The sequence below is a fragment of the Calonectris borealis genome, chromosome 8, assembly GCF_964195595.1.
Source record: "Calonectris borealis chromosome 8, bCalBor7.hap1.2, whole genome shotgun sequence".
Lineage (NCBI taxonomy): Eukaryota > Metazoa > Chordata > Aves > Procellariiformes > Procellariidae > Calonectris > Calonectris borealis.
In genome coordinates this window covers 32,157,511-32,177,522 of record NC_134319.1, presented here as the reverse complement: position 1 = coordinate 32,177,522, position 20,012 = coordinate 32,157,511, and the positions used below count along the sequence as shown (strand labels likewise).

General features: G+C 42.4%; 1 protein-coding gene across 1 annotated transcript in view; it reads right to left on the bottom strand.

Moving 5' to 3' along the window:
- Positions 1-14,212, bottom strand: part of ABL2 (ABL proto-oncogene 2, non-receptor tyrosine kinase) — a 46,446-nt gene extending 32,234 nt beyond the window's left edge. The window contains exon 1 of the mRNA XM_075157011.1: positions 14,032-14,212. Within this exon, the coding sequence (XP_075013112.1) occupies positions 14,032-14,212 (181 nt within the window). The remainder of the gene's footprint in view (positions 1-14,031) is intronic.
- Positions 14,213-20,012: the final 5,800 nt, after the last annotated feature.

Below are 20,012 nucleotides of genomic sequence, written 5' to 3'. Positions count from 1 at the left end.
TGAAGTAGGATGAAAACAAGCAGCTTTAAGTTCAAGCATCCAAAAAGGGAAGAAAATCTGTCACAGGGCAAAGCATAATAGAAGGCCTCTACAGTCAAACTTGGAAAAGAAAGCAGGGTCCTGTGGAAAGGGTGCTGCGTTGGTAGTTCTGCTAGAGACCTGCTGCATAAACCATCTCGTGTACTCACGCCTCTCGCTTATCTGTATGATAAAACACTGTCTTCTTTTTATAAACTTACTACCCTCCCAGTGGAAAAAAAAAATAGCTAACTAAATAGCATTAGCTATTAGAAAATAGTTTTCTTAACTGCAGGGATTTTTACTCATGTCAATATCTCAGTTTTTTAATATTTGAACAAAGATGGCACCTTCATGGGGAGAAACCATTTTCTTCAATTCCTGCATGTCTGCACTCCTGGTTTTAGAGCTGGCATCCTTCATCTATCAGCAAAGGCGAGGAATTGGGGAACAAACTGTTTCATCAAGAGCACAGAGAGTCAGATAGGAAGACACCGTGCTAAGAGGGCAAGAAGTAAGGCCTACTCAAGGAAGCAATAAAACATGAGGAAAAAATAGGCAAAGTAAGTTATGCACACAATAGGAAGGATAAAAAGCACAGAAGAAACAGAAGGTCCTGTACATAGAACAACACAGAAAAGAACTGCAGGGGCAGAAAGTAGACTTAAAGCAAGGAAAAGTAGAACAGCAGTGTATAATAGAAGATCCCCACAGTGCAGGGTGCTGTGGAACAGAAAGGAACAAACGGACAAGGAGCAGCAAAGGAACAGAAGAACAAACAAACTAGACTAAGCTGCTTTGCTATGATTCTACTTGTCTCATTTTCAGATTGGATGTGGCTCAAAATAAAGTTACAGGCAGCTGAGTAAGAATGCTAAATGCTCATAGGAAAGGAAATAGTCCTTCTTCCTAATTTGTCACCAGCACCAATTCCTGGACATTCAATTCTGTTTCCCTTTAAGCTTCAGACGACCTCACTTCACATGGTATTCACCATGGAATGACACTTCTCAGCACACAAGATCATTATCTAATTTCTAAAAGCACACGAGCAATCCCTGGAAGGGTAACCTTCAGTTCGGTAATACGAAGCACCGCTGTACCAGAGTGTTTTATTCTATATACTAAAGCGTGCTTCCCTATTAACAAATCAAGATGTTGCTTCTATAATAGCTTTTATGGTTTCAAAAATTACAAGCCCACCTCCCTGTAGGCTCAGGGGGTGGAGCATGGGGGGTAACCGTGTGATGAAGAGCGTTTTACTCTTTCTGTAAGAGGAAATAATGGATGGGTGGATGTAACAAAGCCAGATGCCAAGACCTGAAATGTATGTAAGATCTCAACATCGTAACAAATTAGGAAGTGTGGGGGAGAAAAAAAGGACAGCTACAGCATACCAGAAGTCATGCCTTTGCTTTTACATGACAGTATGCAAGACAGGAAGCCTGTCTTGGTTGTATTTTAAACAGATTTTCGTATCTCCTTTCCAGTAATCTGTTTTAGGACTGGTTAATTTATTTCTTTCAATGTGGCCTTTCACTGACTAGTATTAAAGGGAATGATAAGTGACTTTTAGAAAAACACAAATGCATCCCAATTTAGTGTAACAACTACCCCACAGCTGAGCAGTCAATGATGAACATCACAGCAGTGACAGGTGATCTCTTTTTTTTTTTTTTGTAATTACATGCCTAAATCCTAAACACCAGGTTTGGGATCTCTTTGCAGAGATCCTGTCTCCCAGCCAACAACCCAACTGCATGAATGCCTACTGCAATTCACTCTTTTGTTTGTATTGCTCTACCGCTAAACAACCAAAGACAGTATGCTGAAGTTCTCTATCTGTTGCTAATTCACTGTAGCTTCAGCCTCTTTATGGATGTTTGATAGATAACATTCAAAGCACAGTGCTTTGAGCTTCCATTTCAAGGCAAGTCAAACAATTAACACAAACATTAACCCTCTTTCAGACCTATTACCATGCCACAAGTGTTTTGAAATACAGGCTAGAACCACAACAAACACATGTTTCTCTAACAGCCTACAGGATGAGACAAGAGTGCATGACTGAACATTTAGCCTGCAGACAGCTTTTCTGTGTTTGTTTATGTGAAAGTTAAGTCTAAACAGCTCCATAAAACAAGAAAGCATTATTGCCATTTTACAGATGAGAAGTGACTCTTAATTTGAGGGCTCAGATTACCTACCAGAAGTATCAGATTTAATGTCTTTTCATGCACGAAAGGTTGCCTGCATACTTAAACAAGTTGGAAAACCTCTCTTACCGGCAGATGAAGTTATCTAGGATAAAGCCCAACAGAAACAAAGCAACTAAAAAGGAAGCAGTTCAGTATTTAAAGGCAAAAGCAAAATAAACATGTATTCCCTTAAATTTTAAGACAGCTACATCTGCCTTTTGATATGTGGATCCTGCCTGCTTTCATAAACCAACTCTTCACTGTTACACAGTAATGTTGAAAAAAACCCTCCACTTTTCCCAACAGAAAAAACCTTTTAGCAATGGATAAATTAAGCCAAAGCATTGTAGCACCCTCTCGTGGTAGGCTGGAAAATCACGTTCTCCACAAGCAGCTGCAAATGATCCTTTTATCTTCTCACTTTAGCCTCCTGTGCGGTGCCCCGGCTCCTCAGCTAACGCGGTAGTTCTGCCCAGCATCAGGCTGTGCTTTCATACTCACCTGCTCCCCGCTGACAATGCAGTGCGTGTTTCAAAGCCCGCTTCCCTGCTCGAACATACCAAGGTGAACTTTGTGTGGAGACGGGAAGGCTAAAGAAAGCAGAAAGGCTCTCTAAGAGGTTCCTCGTAGTCAAGTGCTGTTCTTGTTCAGGAACAAAGTAGTTACTAACAATGCCTCGCACATACCAGCTGCAGTGTAGTCCTGTAACAGCTGATGCACAACAGAAAACATGCTAATAACCAGCACCTGGGGATACCATTCCCCCACGTGTAAAGCAAGAAAACTAGCACAGGCCACCTGGGTCTAAACAGCCAATAACTATATTGCCTTAAGGCATGCCAGTTTCCATAGCCCACAACGCAAGTCAGTATAATACCAGGGCTAAGTCCATCCACCTGTGGCTGAGCAGGTCCTGAGAGGCCAGCTGAGCATTATTCTAGAGCTAGGCTGCACCTAGAAGCAGTCATATGCTTTGCCACCAACCCCTAAAGTGAGAAAAACATTTTATTTAGCAGAAATACTAACAAAGCACACACAGAAAAAGTCATTGCACCTCTACTATCATGGTGCAAGCTTGTGTGTTGATGGAAAGATGCATACACACCAAGTGTCTTATTCAAATTTAGCTTAACCATTTGACAAAAAATAGATGGAAGCTATATAGGCTTATTCACATCAAAATAAGAAGGAATTAGAACTTCTGTACAAGACTACAGTCAAGCTTAGCTTTGACAGACTTAAGTGTGTAGCCTATTTCAACTTCTCAAAGCATATCTGTACTTCTAATTCAGTGCTAAAGTGCAGGAACTACCATGCAATTAAATGACACTGATTTAGAGGGCAATGCTCTCTTTAAACATTTAACCCCTAAAGAAGTTAAATATATTTAATTATGATGACATAAAAACAGAAAATGAAAAAATTTTCTGACAAAACAGATTTAGTATTGTTATGACAAAAGCAAGAATTAAACCTGCTAGACTTCTGTTTCACAGACTAGCTATGGCAGGCTACTCAAATCATCATCTGAGCATCTACTGATTTTGCACGTCAATCCTAAGCCATCCAATGCACTTCTGGAAGAAAAAATCATGAAAAGTGGGCTAGTTGTTCTTCTATAGTTTATATCAAACTCAAATTTATTAGATTACTTAAAAAAAAAAAAGGTCTCAGTTTCTTCTAATGTGAAAAATCAGCTCCTTCGTCACAGCTATGTTGCAAACCTTAATATACACGTTTTTTTGAGATCCTGAAGAAAAAACCTAAATCTAACTTGAAATACTAGCACTGCAAGACACTATATACCATTTTCCTATTTATTCTAAGCATCTTCTCTAGACAAAGCCTTTTTAAGCTGATAAAGTACCTCTGCTTTCTCTGTTTACTCTTGGGATTTTTTTTTTAAAAAAAAAAGCCATAAATCAAAATTAAGTAAAACCAACAAATATCATCCTGAATAACAAGCATACAATTTATGATTAGTGGAGAAGTATTTTGCTCTGCTTCACTGGGTAATTGGGCCAGAGCACAGGTTTCACACTGATATCAATTATAAAAGCACTGTTCATCCCTCCCCAAGCTGTACATGTCTCCCTGCCTCAAAAAAAGAAGACAAAACCTACCAAAACCCCTCTCACCTTCCTAGTCAGGAGAAAGCAGAAGAACCTCCAGGGCCTGCAGAGAGCTGGTCCTCTATTATAAATAACTATTTAATATGTTATTGCCACAAATGATAAAGCTCATCATGGCTTACTAGATGCCAATCCAGTCAGTAAAAAAGCAGGTTTGAAAACAAACCAGAATTGAATGATATCACCACAAAGTGATCAAAGAAACAACTTTCACAGCATATGTTCAAGGTCTTACCTATACCACAGCCTTTATGCTTTGATCAAGGTGCCATTCTAAGAGTAACTTTACCGAGACCCAACTCCCTTAATATTAACAATATTCTAAAGAGCACATGTAGGACATTCAGCAATTTAAAGTTCAAGTTTGAAGAACTTGCTATTTTAACTTTAGTATCTTAAATCTGAGCCCAAGAGCTGCCAACTATTAGACTGAATTTTTTTATTCACCAGTTTACAGATGAAAAGATGAAAAAACTTACTTTATAGGAGAAAAGGAACCACAAATCAGCTCTCAGACAAAGGATGCTGTTTCTCTTTCACTTGTACTGAAGTGAACAGTGGACATAAAGAAAGCTTTACAATTAAAACCTGTGTTCTAGAAAAAACTGCATTAAACACAAGCAGAGAGTAAGTCCATGCTTACGCAATCCAGCTCAGGCCAGTATAAGCTTGAGTTCTGCTGCACCCAGTGACTTAATGGAGGAAGGAAGCTACGCCATTAACTATTTCAAAATAACCTTCAAGGTTATTCAGATTTCTAAGAAGAGTCCATTTCACTCTTCCTAGATGACATAAGTTGTATCAATTTTTAAAAAGTTTGCATAAACAGACTTTTTATTGCTAAACAGTCACCATAGTTTCATTAATTGACAAGTTCTGACATATTAGATTGCTAGACCGGAAACAGCACTTTAAAATTCTTTCTTTTTAAATCCCTTCAAGGCTAATCTAAATAATTTTTCCAGTTTTCTTTCATTGTTAAGTAAATTTCAGAGATAACTAGTATGGTTGTATCTTGTCTCTACTGCTGCTCTTGGCTTTCCTAAGCGGCAACACAAAATTGATATTCTCATCAGTTGCACAGCCTCCCACAGGTTTCTGAATAGCAGCAGCAAAACTGAACAGTCTTGCTAACTCTATGACACTGCTGGCTAGCAAAATGAACCCTGAGCAGCAAAGGCTTTGAAAGAATCTTGAGAAACTGAGTTGACCCTGTAAGCTAAGGAAGGCCTCATTATATTAATTTACACTCCAGCTTGGGTTTGAAGGGTTATCTTCACAATCCAGGGGCTACAAAATTAGAATGTACAAATGTTTTCGGTTTTTGTCTCGAAAACAGATCCATGTTCTGTAAATACCTTTCAGACCCCTGATGTTTAAGGTATATGTAGGAGGTAATACTAATCTACTTAGATGTGACAATATTTAAACGAGCTTCTAGGCTAGGCCAATTTGGAGTGTACACAGATTTGTGATGAGGAAGTGTTTCTTCACTTTGCAATTCCTGTATGTTTTGGTGTGTCTACTGTACAGACACACTAGTCTCTACAGTCAACTTTTCCAAAAATTAGGGGTCTAATTGAACACAGAATCTGAAAAACAGGAACACTTCATGACCTATGCTACATACTACCACCGTAATAGCCAGTATTAGTATCATTTCTTTCAACCAAAAGCAAGCCTAACACCTGTTTCAAAATTAGGCATGGTGCTGAGCACACTTAACCTGCAACAAAAGTGATTATTGGTATCTTATGCCAACCCACTGTAAATCCCACATGTGAACTCTAAAGACTGTATATGAGTATTCACTACTCAATTCTACTTGATTCTACCCCTGGTAAGAAGGGAACAGGAGGAGGAGATCTTGTTGGTGGGGTTTTTCCTTCCCAAAACGAACAGTCCTGCAAATTAACATTTGGTTGCGCTCCAGGAGCTTGGAACTCCTCAGCTTTTTGTGCCTGATATCAGTCATCAGCTATGTCAGCCCTGAATTGGTCAGGCAGTTGGACTAGATGATGGTTATAGGTCTCTTCCAACTGAAATAGTCTATAATTCTATGCGGGGGAACCCCCCAACCGATATGCTGCCCATAACAGGGACATTGGTCAGTAATCCACTTCTAACTTATCATAAATCAATTTAGAAGGCCTACCTGTCTCATTCAACAATTATTAAATATACCCAAGATTGTATTTTAAAACATTATCTCCAAGGCTGAACAGCTGAAATACAATCTCCAGTGTACCGAAATGCACCATTAGGAGAAGCTGCAAAATCATCTTTTACCCTTTTCTCTTTTTCCGGTCTTTCCTTATTCACATTCTTTCCTCTCCAGCATCATCTATCTTTCTGGTGATACTCTACTCCATAGTTGTTCATCCTACATATCCTAGTTGAGATGATGGCAAATAGGAACAGAGAGACACGCTTGATGCTTTGTTGTTGGGATTATCATAGGAGAAAGGAAGGAGAAATAGACTGGGAGATAAATAGGGTCACAAATCCAAAGTGTTCTCATCCTCCTATCCTCTAATTTGATTCCTAATTTGACCCCAACAGCAGCAGGAGATGGTTCCTATGCCTTTGCCATATATAGCTTATAAAAAGAAGCTACTTCAGTTTCACTTTAGTATTAAATAACAACAACAACAAAACAACTACCAAACAAACAAGGAAAGAGCCCAAAATCCAAACTAGTAACGTTATCAAATTAAAGGATGAAGGTATACAGAACTGTCCTATAGAAAATGAGTTTTCCTTCATTGAAGAGCTACTTTTTTTACATAATTGCAGTCCCAATTCTCACATCACTATTGTCATAGAATGCTTTCAAATCAACATAAGTGAAGCTCCAAGTTTATTAACACATGTAATTATTTTTAATGGAAGTACCATAGCAAGATTAAGATCCCAAGGACAATGTTTGGGAGGGAAGGACAGGAGAAGAGGAAAGGAATTTCTTGAAAAAGTTCAGTCTTAAAAAAAATATGTTTAAATGGCCTTTAAAGAGCACGAGAAGATTGAAATAAAACCAATTCAATTCTTAGTGAAGTATTTCTGTGCATCTTTGTCTCCCCCTCAAAAAAGGCACTTATTTTTGGACTGTTTTTTGAAATTCCTGTGCTGATTTAGCTGATACTGAAAGTCACCTATTAAAAAGTTGATTTATACACAGCTGCAGATAAGCAATCATATTGGGAGATGCCCATGTCTTTATAGAAAGCCCACAAAGCACATGAAACTTCCTAAGCAGATATGGGTAATATAACTAAGCTTTGTTGTTGTGGTTTACAGTGTTACCAACAGGAAGCCTCAATGGCTTCGTAACAGTCACTTATTCTAGAGAGAATAATCTCTACGGATAATACCAAGATCAGCCTTTAAAATAAAATATTTTATAACCACAAAACCAGAGAAATGTCAGGGATGATGCAGTAACGGTGAGAGAACCATTACTTCGGACCCAACAAGTCAAGTCTGTTACCCCACTCAACGCAAGCTTTTGTTTCTTTCCTGCTGTGTTGAGGGAAAGAGAGACTGCTGTGGTCCAAACGACTATAAGAAATATTTCTTTACCAGTAAACACTCTTCTGAACACTGATAAGAAGGAACCTGTATGCCTACTCTGCAGATTCACCTCCAGAGCCAGTCAAGGGGCCATTTGCACTACAGCTAGCAAGCTTTGCGTCATTCATAATTACATACTGTTGAAAGAACTACTAACCATTTGGCAAGCAGTGATTTAGGATATCAGATTCTGAAACAGTTATAGTGTAGGTGAGGCTTCAGTCTGTGGTCATCCATCCTTGGCTTTTTGAAATATAACCAGGTGAAAATTAACTCGGCAAGTCACTAAACAAAACCTAACTGTATTACTTTCAATAACTTTCACATGCATCCCTACTGGAATAAGTATAAACTGCTGTTTCTTGTTTTATATTAGTTGGATTTTAGCATAGTTTCTTGTAAGTGTGAACTAGTCAGCTGCCAGCAGTATTTAGAAGACAGTTTACGGATAATAAGTATACTGGAAACATTTAAGTTGTGACAACTAAGAGAAATGGGCTAGAATAAATCACGCTAACGATCATCTAGCTTTATCTATAAAACAAAGATCTAAAAAGTATGATTTGACTTCAGCAAGGACTGCCTGCTTTAAGAACAAACAAACATGACATATGCTGAAGTAAGTAGGTCACAGAACAGGTCACTTCTCCTGAACACCAGTGAAAACATGATTTCAAGCCTACTGTCCCAGAATCTGTAATTAGTACGAGCCATAAAATATTCCTTAAGCCAACCCTGCTACAGCATCTCTAGGAGATAGTCCAACTATCTTCCACTCTAATTATGTGAGCTGTCAGTCCCGCTAGATTAAAAAAGATGATTTAAGCCACTTGTGACAATTTGCTTTTGTGTCCAATAGCTTACACCTTCACTTTCCACCAATTTGTTCACTTGGCCATGTCCCTATTTCCAAAAAAAAATCCCACAAATTTTTTTTGCAAAACATTGCACTTGCAAGCAATAGCAAGTTTGTGAAATATTGCTAGAACAACTTGTACCACACCATCTGCTACATGTGGAGAACTGAGAAATCAGAGATCTGTCTGGGCTTTGAAATTTGATTTTTAAGTTAGTTCTAACATCTTTTGAAGTAACTTCATTTCAGTCTTACCTTCTTCAGACTATGTTCTCCTGCCTATGTGAAAAGTACATAGGAAATATATGTACGTCAGGAATTATAACGGATCAGTAGTCTGTGTTATATTGTCCCTTCCATCGAGTTGGTAGAGTCCTCTCATTTGCGAAATACAGTATGCAAAAATCCCAACATAAGACAAGGTATAAAAATGAGTATTGAATGCAACTGAATCTGCCGGAATAATTTAGATATCATGAGGAATGATGCAATAGAGAACACGTCTATAATTTCATGTTCTACAGAAGATGTTCCTCTAGACACTTAGCTGAACTACCCTTTATTCCCCAAATAATTAGTTAAGAGTTATTTATACATTATGGTCCCACAAGATTTCTGATTTACAGTACAAAGACTCAGGCACTGAATACAGTGATTATATTCCATCTACACAGGGCATTTACTGACAGGAAAGTCTGCAGGCAAGTAGCTCTGGCCCGAGCTTGCTGCATTTCACTGGGATGAAAAATAAAGAACATTTTAGGCGGCCTACAAAGTGCAGTTGTTAAACTGACCCTATTTTCTCTCCTTCTTTCCATTTTCCTGTATCCAGCCCTTCAGTTTCACTGAATTTCAAAGGGATAGTGTTATTTATGCTTCTTCCTATTTTAGAATGTTTTTATCATGTGGCATAGCACTCCAACTGCCTTAGGGGAGCTTTAATGATAATTTTATTTTTAAAAGTATAGGCTTATCTTGCCTGACCTTGATGCACATAGTAAAAGGTTGCTAAACTCCTCCTCTAGAAAACAAAACAGGGAACAAATGTCCTGCGCCTGCTGGATCAAAAGCTCAAGCGTGGCAGAGCCTTCCGCTACCCCAAAATATATCACCAAGGCAACTGTAGCAGTATTGCAAACAGGTATTGCAAAGGCTTCCTAGCCAGGATTTAAATAATCTGATTTTCCTGCAATGTGTTTTCTACAACACTCAGCAAGTCTTTTCAGAGATGAAAAGCATGCTAACACCATTCCAAAGAATATCTTGGTACAGTAGGCAGTTATCACTGCTCTTCAGAAAGAAAATGAGAGCATGTCACTGTTCAAAGGTCATACGAGGAGCCAAGTAGAGCCCATGCAACTTGGAAGTTGTTGGTTGTCATCAGTTGTACCCCTTCCCTCAAACAAACTACTGAAAGGATAAGGAGAGAACCTACTTCCCTGTTCTCTCCCCTGTTCCTTCTCTGAAAGGGAAAGCAAGCTCATTCTGTAATGGCTCCAAGTACTACTTATCTTTTCTGGTTGCACTGAACTGTGAGAATTTGATCATAACTAGCATTCGCTACAGCTTCTCCCTCTTGAGTTATTGTCCCTGTGGTACTAGTTAATTCTGATGCAGTGTACATGGGAACACCAGTGTTAGAATAATCCTTCTGTTTACACTCTTCCTTTCTAGTACATTACTAGCAACCAACATGCTTGATGATCCATTGCTTGCTTTTATAAGTCACAGATTACGTGCTAGGAATGCTCGCAATGGGGCACTTTGAAGCGCTAATTGCAAAAGGCTGCAAAATCCACAACTATCTCTTGCATCTTGGAGAACCCTGCTCCATGGCTAACAAATCAGATCAGTATATCAGCTTGCTTAGGACTTTTCTGCTCAACTATACAACAGTGCTCACAGAATTCAATACTATGATGACCTGAAGCCCCCAGGAGTCTAGGTGTCTGTTCTCATAATAGCATAGTGGGATGCCACAATACAGATTTCCCTGTTCTTTCCATAAAGCAGAAAACATCTTCAAATTCCTTGCTTCTTCCAAAAATACATCCTGAAGTACGTAGTGCCTGTACGCCTGTAGTGCTTCTCCTACACAACTGTAAAACAGCAAACACGCTTGGGACAAACTGGTTCAACTCAATCTCCCAATTTTTCAAGGGGAACTACACTTCAAGTTAGTTGCATAAAAATGCTTGTCTCAGGTTTTTCGTAGCCCAGCATAAGAGATTTTACATTTTATTGATTTGACACAACCTGTTCTTCAAAATCCTGTAGCAAAATGGGTCTGCGGCTGAAAACATTGTTTACTTCCATCCTTTTCATAAACAATCCAGAAGAAGCAACCCCTCAAAATGAACTTTGGCAAGAGTACTTAGTAAGGTTCACATCATTCCTGGCACAGTATAGTATAAAATCTGCCAACATGAGCTGAGGCAGAGATTTATGCTGGTAAGGGTCTAGCATCAGTCAACAGGTTGTCTTCCTCACATCGATGAATGTATCAAGGAAAGCCAAGGAAGGTAGATAATCCTGACTCATCCTTATACTGGATGGTTTATTCAGTGGTCCAAGAGTACTAGCCCGTAACCCTGTACTTTTTCCAATACTTTTCATACACTGTGAATACATATCTTAGAGACAGGATGGAAGGGTCAGGTTCAGAAAGAAATGACTAGGAAAGAGGAATGTGGATCAAGTAGTAACGCCAGCAACCACAGCGTTTCAGCAAAAGCAGCGCAGCACTTAAAGAAAGCTAGCAGAAAGCCAGGTTAAGTAAAAGAGGAGAACAAGGTCAGTAAATGAAAAATAAGAATAGAAGTTGAGAGGAAAAAAATTCCCTCAGACAAGGGGAGTCAGGGTCACAAGAACACAATTTCTCTGAGAAAGCAAGTGAACTCCAGATTCAGGAACGTGACAAAAATCTTTGGTTATTGCCCAAGACAAGCAATTAAATAGGTACCAAACTTTGACTAGCATTTGCTATAGATTATTAATAGTGAGTTGTTCACTCACTTCTAATAATTTCTGAGTCTGTGCATAGACTCAGGGAACAATTTAACACAGCTGAGGTATTCACCACGATGGGATGGGAGTTTAAAGCCTGCCCTGAAACTCTCAAAAACCCCACCCCTTTTACATAATCTAAAAGACCAAAAAGCTGTATCTTATTTTCAATAGACACATCTTCCTTTACAGTCTGCAAAGCAAATAACAGAAGCAACAAAAACCTAAGTAAAATGATATTCATTACCTTGCCGCTGAAGCAGATAATCTAAGCAATATAAATAGTAATTATTTTAAAAGAGACAATTGCTGTTATCACAGAGAAATGTTCTTTTTGTATGCCACTGAACAGTTTTATTCAGAAGGTGTTGCCTTTCCAGGCTCATTCTTGTTTCTAGGTCTAGGGAAGACAGAGCAGAGCACATAATTTGTCTATTTGGTATGCATGCTTAAGGAAGCTTTTTCTCTCCATTTCCCTGCCGCTACACATAAATAGTTCTCCCTACCTTCTACCTTTAAAATTTAGTAGGGCAGAGGGAGGAGCTAGAAGGATTTGTTCAGGATGCTGGAACTAAATTACTACTAAAACATGCAGCAATAAATGAAAAGATGCGCTTGAGTCAGTCTCAACTGTGTTATTCTGAAGTAACTGCACGTCCCCACATGCTGTACCATACTTCCCACAAACGTCCTTTCTGTCCTTGCTTTGTAAGACCAAGAACCAAACAGTCATCTTGGTACCAAAACACTAAAAGATAGTTTGTCATTAACAGGAGTGCTCTTGCCTGCTAAGTCACACTTAGCAGTCTATACAGCAATTTTGCTCTGCTGCTAAAGACTTAAGACTTCAGCATACTGAAAGAAGAGGGGTATATGCATAACTTCTGAAATCTGCTCCCAACATTGTGAATTTACTGTATTAGTCTATTTTATAGACTGTTTCTGCCAAAGCGCCTTTTAAAGTACAAAAATACGAAGACGACAAAGTAAAACATGAAGTTGATGATACTACAGTTGAAAGATGCAATAAAATAGTAATCCTTAGTTTTAATTGTAGTGATAGCAGGTCAGGCGTTTCAGCAAGCAGAGTGTTCTGTTTTGGTTTTAAAGTTGATACTGCTCCCTGAACTTAAAAGCTGTGATAACACTGAGATTTTAAGAACCAGATTTAGTGCTGCGCTCTTGTTTTGATAGATACTTTTGTGTCAGCAGTCACAGCAGACGATATTTACATTTAGACTGCTGGTTGCGTGTTCCTTAATCTTTTTGCCTATGCTCATTCTATTGAGCAAAAGAAAATATGTATTGTCAGAAGCAGCCTTGCTCTATAAACACTGACATCTCTCTCCACCGAAAGCCAAACCAGCCAAGCTCTCTGTAGCAGATTCAGTTCTTTAGAATTAGAGACGCATCCACGCATCTATTCCCAACATGCTTGTCAAGGCAGACAGGTTTCAGCTGATCATACCTTCCAAAACTTGTGTGTTATATTAATGTGTTGCCAAATAAATATAATAAATAAAAAAAACATAGTTATAAAGAGGGATTTGAAAGCTCCTTCTAAGAGAGATTACAGAAACTAATCACGTCGCATTAAACATTTCCGGTATCAGTTTACAGCAGTAAGAATAGAAGTGGACAGGCAAAAACTTCAACGGAGAATCAGACAGCAGCTATAATACCCCAGCCAAAACAAAATCACTTGCTCTGACAGGAGCTATATAGCAACAGAGACTTATAGATCCAGAAGGGCAAGTTATAAGTGCTTCAGCAAACAGAAAGACAACGCACATGTAACGTTTACCTTTGTAAACAAAATCGGAGCTGTAAAAAAAACCGCTGCTGTGACAGCTACCAAGCACTGCAAGTTCTGATTCCCGCTGGTGACTGCTGTGGATGGCGGGGAGTCGCCGTCCCCAGCTGCGGGGAAGTTTCTCCGGCCCCGAGCTCGCTGCCAGGCTCCGGGCTGGGCCGAGGCAAGCATCCCCCGGGACGTGGCAGCAGCGGCAGAGACTGCCCCGCTCCCCCGCCTGCGAGAGGCGCCTCTCCTCACCCCGGCAATTCCCGCAACATTCCCCTCCCCCAATTAAACCAACAACAACAAAAGCGGGACGGGAGGAAAGGCGATCTCGTCCCCTTCCCCCGAGCCCCCCCATCCGACCCTCTGGCGGGGGGCGAGCGCAGGCGGCCGCCCCTGTCCCGGCCCCGGCCCCTCCCGCCCGCCGGCGCGGCCCCCGGCCCGGCCCCTCACCGTGCTGGGTGAAGATATTGAAGCCTCCCTCGGCGGTGCGCCCGGCCGCCTCCCGCCGGCGTCCCGCCGGCCTGGCCGCGCTGCTCCCCCGCAGTCCCCGCGGCTGCTGCTGGTGCTGAGGCGGCGGCTGGTGCTGGAGCCCGGCGCCCGGCTCCCCGACGCGGCCCACCTGCTGCCCCATCGCCGCGCTCCCGGCCGCGGCCCGCGCTCACATGCCGCCGCCGCCGCTCCCCGGCCCGGCAGGCGGCCTCCCGCTCCTCCCCCCGGCGCGGCCCGGCGGCTCCCGCCTGCCTCGCCGCCCCCGCCGGCCCCCGCGGCGCTCCGGCCTGGGACTCACGGACTCGCCCCCTCAGCCCCCGCCGCCATCTTAAACCACAGAGCGCCGGGAGAGAGGGGACAGAGCGGCTCCCGCAGCCACCTCCGGTCCTCCCAGGGAGGCCGCCCACCCCGCCCCCGCTACAGTCACACGGGCAGCGTGGCCGTGGCGGGGACGGGGAGCACGCACAGGCGTGGGCTGAGGAGCGAGACCCCGGGTTTCTTGCCGGACTGCGCCCTCGGAGGGTTCTGCCGCTTTGGCCGCGGTTTGAGGCCAGGTGCGGGCGACCCGACCGAAGGCCCCAGCCCCAAGGCTGCCTCGCTCATGGGGAAGCTGAGCCCCGGCCCCCTCAACGCACTTTAGCTGTAGGCTAAAGCCGGGCTGGTTCGCCCACCAACCCGCGAGGTGTGAAGCCAGGGTCGCGTACCCGGCTGCAGAAGAGAGCGGCGGTGGGCCTGTCCCGAGCCGCGCACATCTCCTCCGCCATGGCTCACCAGGCCCCGGGCGAACTCCCCGGGCTCCCACCGGGACCTGCTCTCCTGGCCAAGGGTGTGGAGGAAGAGGAAGGCAGGGCTGTGTGAATAACATCAGGCATGTTGGTGGTCAGGCGCGGTTGGCAGCAGCGTCTCGTCACCGGGTGCCTGAACGTACGCTCTATTCCGTAACTGATTGGTAAACTGTCTTGTTTCGGCTTCTGTAATATTAGCATAAGGTTCTCCAAAGCAGAAGGGAGGAGGTTTCATCCTGAAAGATAATGGTGCTTGTTGTAGTTTCGAGGACGTAGGCACATGGAAGTATTTTGCTCTCCGTGCTAGCTAGCATTTCAGCAATGCTTCAGCAATGTTGCCTCATCGTGGATGAGCCGCAATGCCACTCATCTCAGATGCCCTCACCACATCGCTGAGAACTGACATGACAGTGACAAATTGGCTTGGTAACACTCAGAGCCAGCCAGCTTCCAAGGAGCCACAGCGACCTGTGGCTGGACCAACCTTTGTGTGGCTGTCCTGGGGTGGGAAGGTGAGAATTTCCTCTCCGAGCTCCATGAAAGTCAACTTTCTTGCATGAAGTTACTAGCTACAGGAATTCTAAGGTCGTATTCTACCTTCCTGGGGTCATGAGGTGTTACCAAAATGCTATCCATACCGTCAAATGCACTCAAACTGCACCCTGCTGCAATAATAATTCTGCCTAAAATAGGGGTGGCTCATCCAGCTGGGCTGGTGTGTACTCTGACACAGGCTGGAGTAAATGGGAGTGAGGAGCACGTGGAGCCAGAAATGCCTTAATTCACTAAATTAATGGACTAAGAACATCGGGGAGATCAGGAATTACAGACAGGCTTGCTAATAACACACAACAAAACAGTTCTTAAAATAGCGCTGGGAACATTTGGGGTGTAGCATGGGGTACGCATTGCCAAGTCCGGGACCTTGTATAGACATGGTTATGTGTATATAAGTAGAGGGTGCCTCTGCAGGATGGACAGTCTCGGGCAGAACTGGCCCACATGGGTAAACTCTGCAGTGGAGATATTTCCTGGTCTCATTCCAGCTAGAATTTGCAGGGTTTGGCATTTATAAATGGTTTGCCTTGTAAACAAAATATATGTTCTCTGGAGACTGTAGAGAGACAACAAACATAGAACTCCCTCGTGCCATTTGCAGTTGCCATGTGGGATAGAACCACTCTTTAAAAATCAACAGAAATACTATTTTTCTTTCCTAATGCCTTTTACTCGCTGATCCTAAAGAACTATCCAGAGGAAGGCCATTAGCATTTTAAAAGAAGATGCCGGAGTCAAGAGACTATTATACGGAAGTGCACTAAGGAGAATTGGGTTTAAAGACTGTTCTTATTCCTCAGATCTCATGAAATCCCTCATTCTCTCTACCAGCAGCTTGTGCACATATAGCAGCTCGCTGTGGGTTACGTTAATGTCCGACTGCGTGGAACTTGTCTGACACACAGAAACATCTTAACTGGGGATGGAGTCAGGCAGGGGCTGTCTAAAAAGGCGTGTTGCAAGGGGAAGAGGGCTGCAGCATGGTTGCCATTTGCTATTGTATAATAGTATTTTAGGATGATGCTGTACCCTATTAAAAAAGCTTCAGAACCAGTGCCCCAGCCATTGCTGGTTGTGTGCTGAACAAACCCCACCCTCAGACTGTACCCTACTTGGTCCTCTCAACAACATTGTTGATATGGTATCATATAAGCAGGGGATGCCGAGTCCTGTTTGGTGGCCACTTTTCTAGCGTGTCTGCTAGAAGAGCAATGGGGATATAAACAAACTCCCCAAACTGAAAATGACTTTGTGCTACTGAGTCACTGATGACACTGAGTTCCTTATTGTTAAAACGGGGGCTAATAAGTATTTACTTCACAGAGTGTCATGGTTATTAACCACGCAAAGATTACAAAGTGCTTTGAAGAGGTAAAATCTGTATCAATGCTACCTATTATTATCAGCTGTGATGTTATCAGCCTCATGTAGTGTCAGGAATAGGTTGTTTTTCAGAAGGTAATTTCTTTTGAAGAGGTCTGGCACCGTGCATTAATGAGGCATCAGTAACAGTTACTGTCCTCCTGGCGATTTTGGGCTTCCAGTCAATCTGCCATCTCATGAGCTGTTCGAGTAAGGGATAAAAAGGACCAAGGAACAAAGGCAGCATTGAGGTTACAGTAATGTGCCTGACGAGAAGTGTGATATTTCTAGAAACGCTTCTGAACTGACTTTAAATATTCACCGTATATCCATTTCTTGAAGCTTCTTCTAAGGACCGACAACACATTGCTCCACATCCACAGTGCGCTCCAAAAATCATACAATCAAGTAAGTGCTGGCTGAGCAGGCTTACGTGTTCAGCATTACATGTCACGAGCGTGCTGCTGTCATCTGCCTGACGTACAGGTTCTGTGCCAGAAGCCGCCTGTGGACAAATTGGAAACTCCTGAGCCTAACTAAGTGTTGAGTCAACTGGGCAGTTTCTCTTTGTAACTTAGGGAAATTAACTAGCAGTACTCCATTGGTGGCTTGAAAATTAATTCTAGGAGTAATCTTTGCTCTTCTTCCAGCTCATATACCTTCTATGTGTCAAAGCTACATAGAGAAGCAGATTTGTCTTAAACATTTGGGACACGGATGGTATTAAGATATTTGTTAAGTGCGTAGAACAAGAAAGGCCTGATCGAGGCATTTGGAGAGTTCTCAAGCGTAAGGGATACAAGTGCATAACATGTCAGGATTTTTATGCTTTTATTGCGGTATCAGAACAAGTTTTGGAGCTTAGGACAGCTGTAACTCCCCTGGGGTGTCTGCAAAGGCAATGTGTAATGTCCACTAGATGGCCCGTGGCATTGCTGCTCAGCGTCCCTGAGCACCCCGGACTTCCCCTGTGTGAAAACCAGGCAGCCACCTCTTACTGGAGGGGTTCTGGGGAAAGACATTAAAAAAAAAAAAAAGAAAAAGAAAGATTTAAAAATCTGATAAAGGCTTCGTGACACAAGGTTAGTTACTTTGCAATAAACATTGAAAGCTTGTAAGCGCTGAGCCATTTCAAAGGAGAATGTCGTTTTTTGGTGCGACATGTACAAGCACTCACACTTTCATCTCTGCTTGACAGCTCTTAAAATGTACTGTCTGCACAGATCTTTCATGGCCCAATAGGTAGTGTTTCAGTGTTGTCTTAAAAGTTATTTCAAATCATTACTATGATTTACATTAGAATTTATATACAGTGCGTGCAAGATAGCTTGGGGTACTCACATACCTGTTCAATGAGAGTCTATGAACATAAAAGCTTCCTGGGGAAGAACGGTTTTCTAACAGATTTTGCCCAACAGCACAGAAGGGTTCACATGCAGCCCTTGACAGATGAAATTCCCCTGTTAATAACTGTTCTTTCTTTCACCATAGCTAAAATAAAAACTCCACACACACACCGCCCCAAATGCTGCATCCCACTACCCAACTCAGCCCTTTCCTCCGTGCGACCAACCTTTTGTTACCTCTTTGATGCTGCTTCAGCATTATCCTCATTCAAACCGCTCTTCTGAGACTGCCAGCTACTAGTCTAAACATTGACGCCTACTGGGAGAGCGAGCAAACGAAGGGCTCTGTGCGGAGGGAGGAAAGGGCCTGGGTGTATGGTGTTGTAGCGGAAAAGATGAATGTGTCTGTGTGTAGAGACAGCATCTCAGGCATCCCAATTCTTCTTTTATTTGGTCCTGTGTTTTTGTGTTAGGTATTCTGTGTAACTAACCACCCTCAGGGATCATAACTGTCCTTGTGTACATATCTGTTAACTGTAAACAGCAACACATTAACTGTGCTGAGGTTTTGCAAGAACTATACCCACCATGGTATAACCCATAACCTTTTCACAGCCTCCATCAGAGTAAAGCCAGAGATGGGGAGACAGGGAATGAGAAGATTATAGGACTTCTTCAGTAATCGTTTTCCTGTCTGATATATTTCTGTAAGTACTAGAGCTGCACCGCCCTTCCCAAGCATCTGTTTAAGGCACGAAAGGTTGTAGAAGGGTACGCTAATAAGAACATTAAGAATGTTGTTTGTTTGCCTTTTTCTGTGGAAAATGTTGCCTCTACCAAACAAAAATGATGAGAAGTCTCTGCATCTGCTGGGAATTGCAAATTAGTACTCAGCTTGCACAGTGTGATCACTGATAAAGTACATTTGCTGAGGTAATATGAGGTCCCTTGACAGCGCTGGCGATGATTCAGGCTTTTAGGCATTCGTCTGCAGGTGGGTCAATAGGAGTGTTTTCCCACCAGAGCTCCAGTGTTGCCTTAATTCATGTTTAGGAGCGTAATTTTTTTGGTTCCGAATTTGAAATCTTACTGGCTCATTGGACAGTGAGGGGGTTCCCTAGTTTGCGGATGGAAGCTTTTCTTCCTGTGTTACCTGTTTTCTCTCCCTGAGAGGTTTGCAGCCAGAGAGCTGACATTTAGATAAGGGATAGCAAATGCTTCAGAGCACAATGCTATACTGCAGTACCTCCATCAGTGCCTCTGAGACCGACCTCATCCCACCTTAGATTCCTCTCATGACTACTGTACTGTATTTGAATTAGAATAACCACCATGATAACCCAAAACAAAATAAAGGCTACATTAGCCAGAAAGAAAAATTCTTTATCTTGTTTTTCTAAGACGTGCAGCTAAAATAAGATGGAATTAGAATCGTAGAATCATTTAGGTTGGAAAAGACCATTAAGACTCCGGACTTAGCAGTACTTCCTCTCTATGCTCCTTGCTTCATGTGCTAGTTTCCCCTTACACCTCCTTCACCTCTACCTTCTTGCCTCCTCACACTGTCACTCACGCTCAGAATACTTTGATAGCCAGTGAGTTCCTGGCACCTTCACTTCCCTTTTCTAAATCATACTGAAAACCGTGTCTTCCAAAGTTGCCCTTGTTACAATACTTAATCGCTCTGTGATTGTACTCCTGGTATTGTTTTGAGTTGTACACACTTCTGAATTTAGTCTTTTATCATGTAAGGAACCCTGAGGGTACAACTTCTTGCAGGATTGGTGCTCTGTGTTATAAATTTAGGATGGCGGGGATCCAGCCTTGCTCTGGACCACTTTGGCAAATGCCCATGTGCCCTGGCCATGAATGGTGCCATGGTCTATGCAAT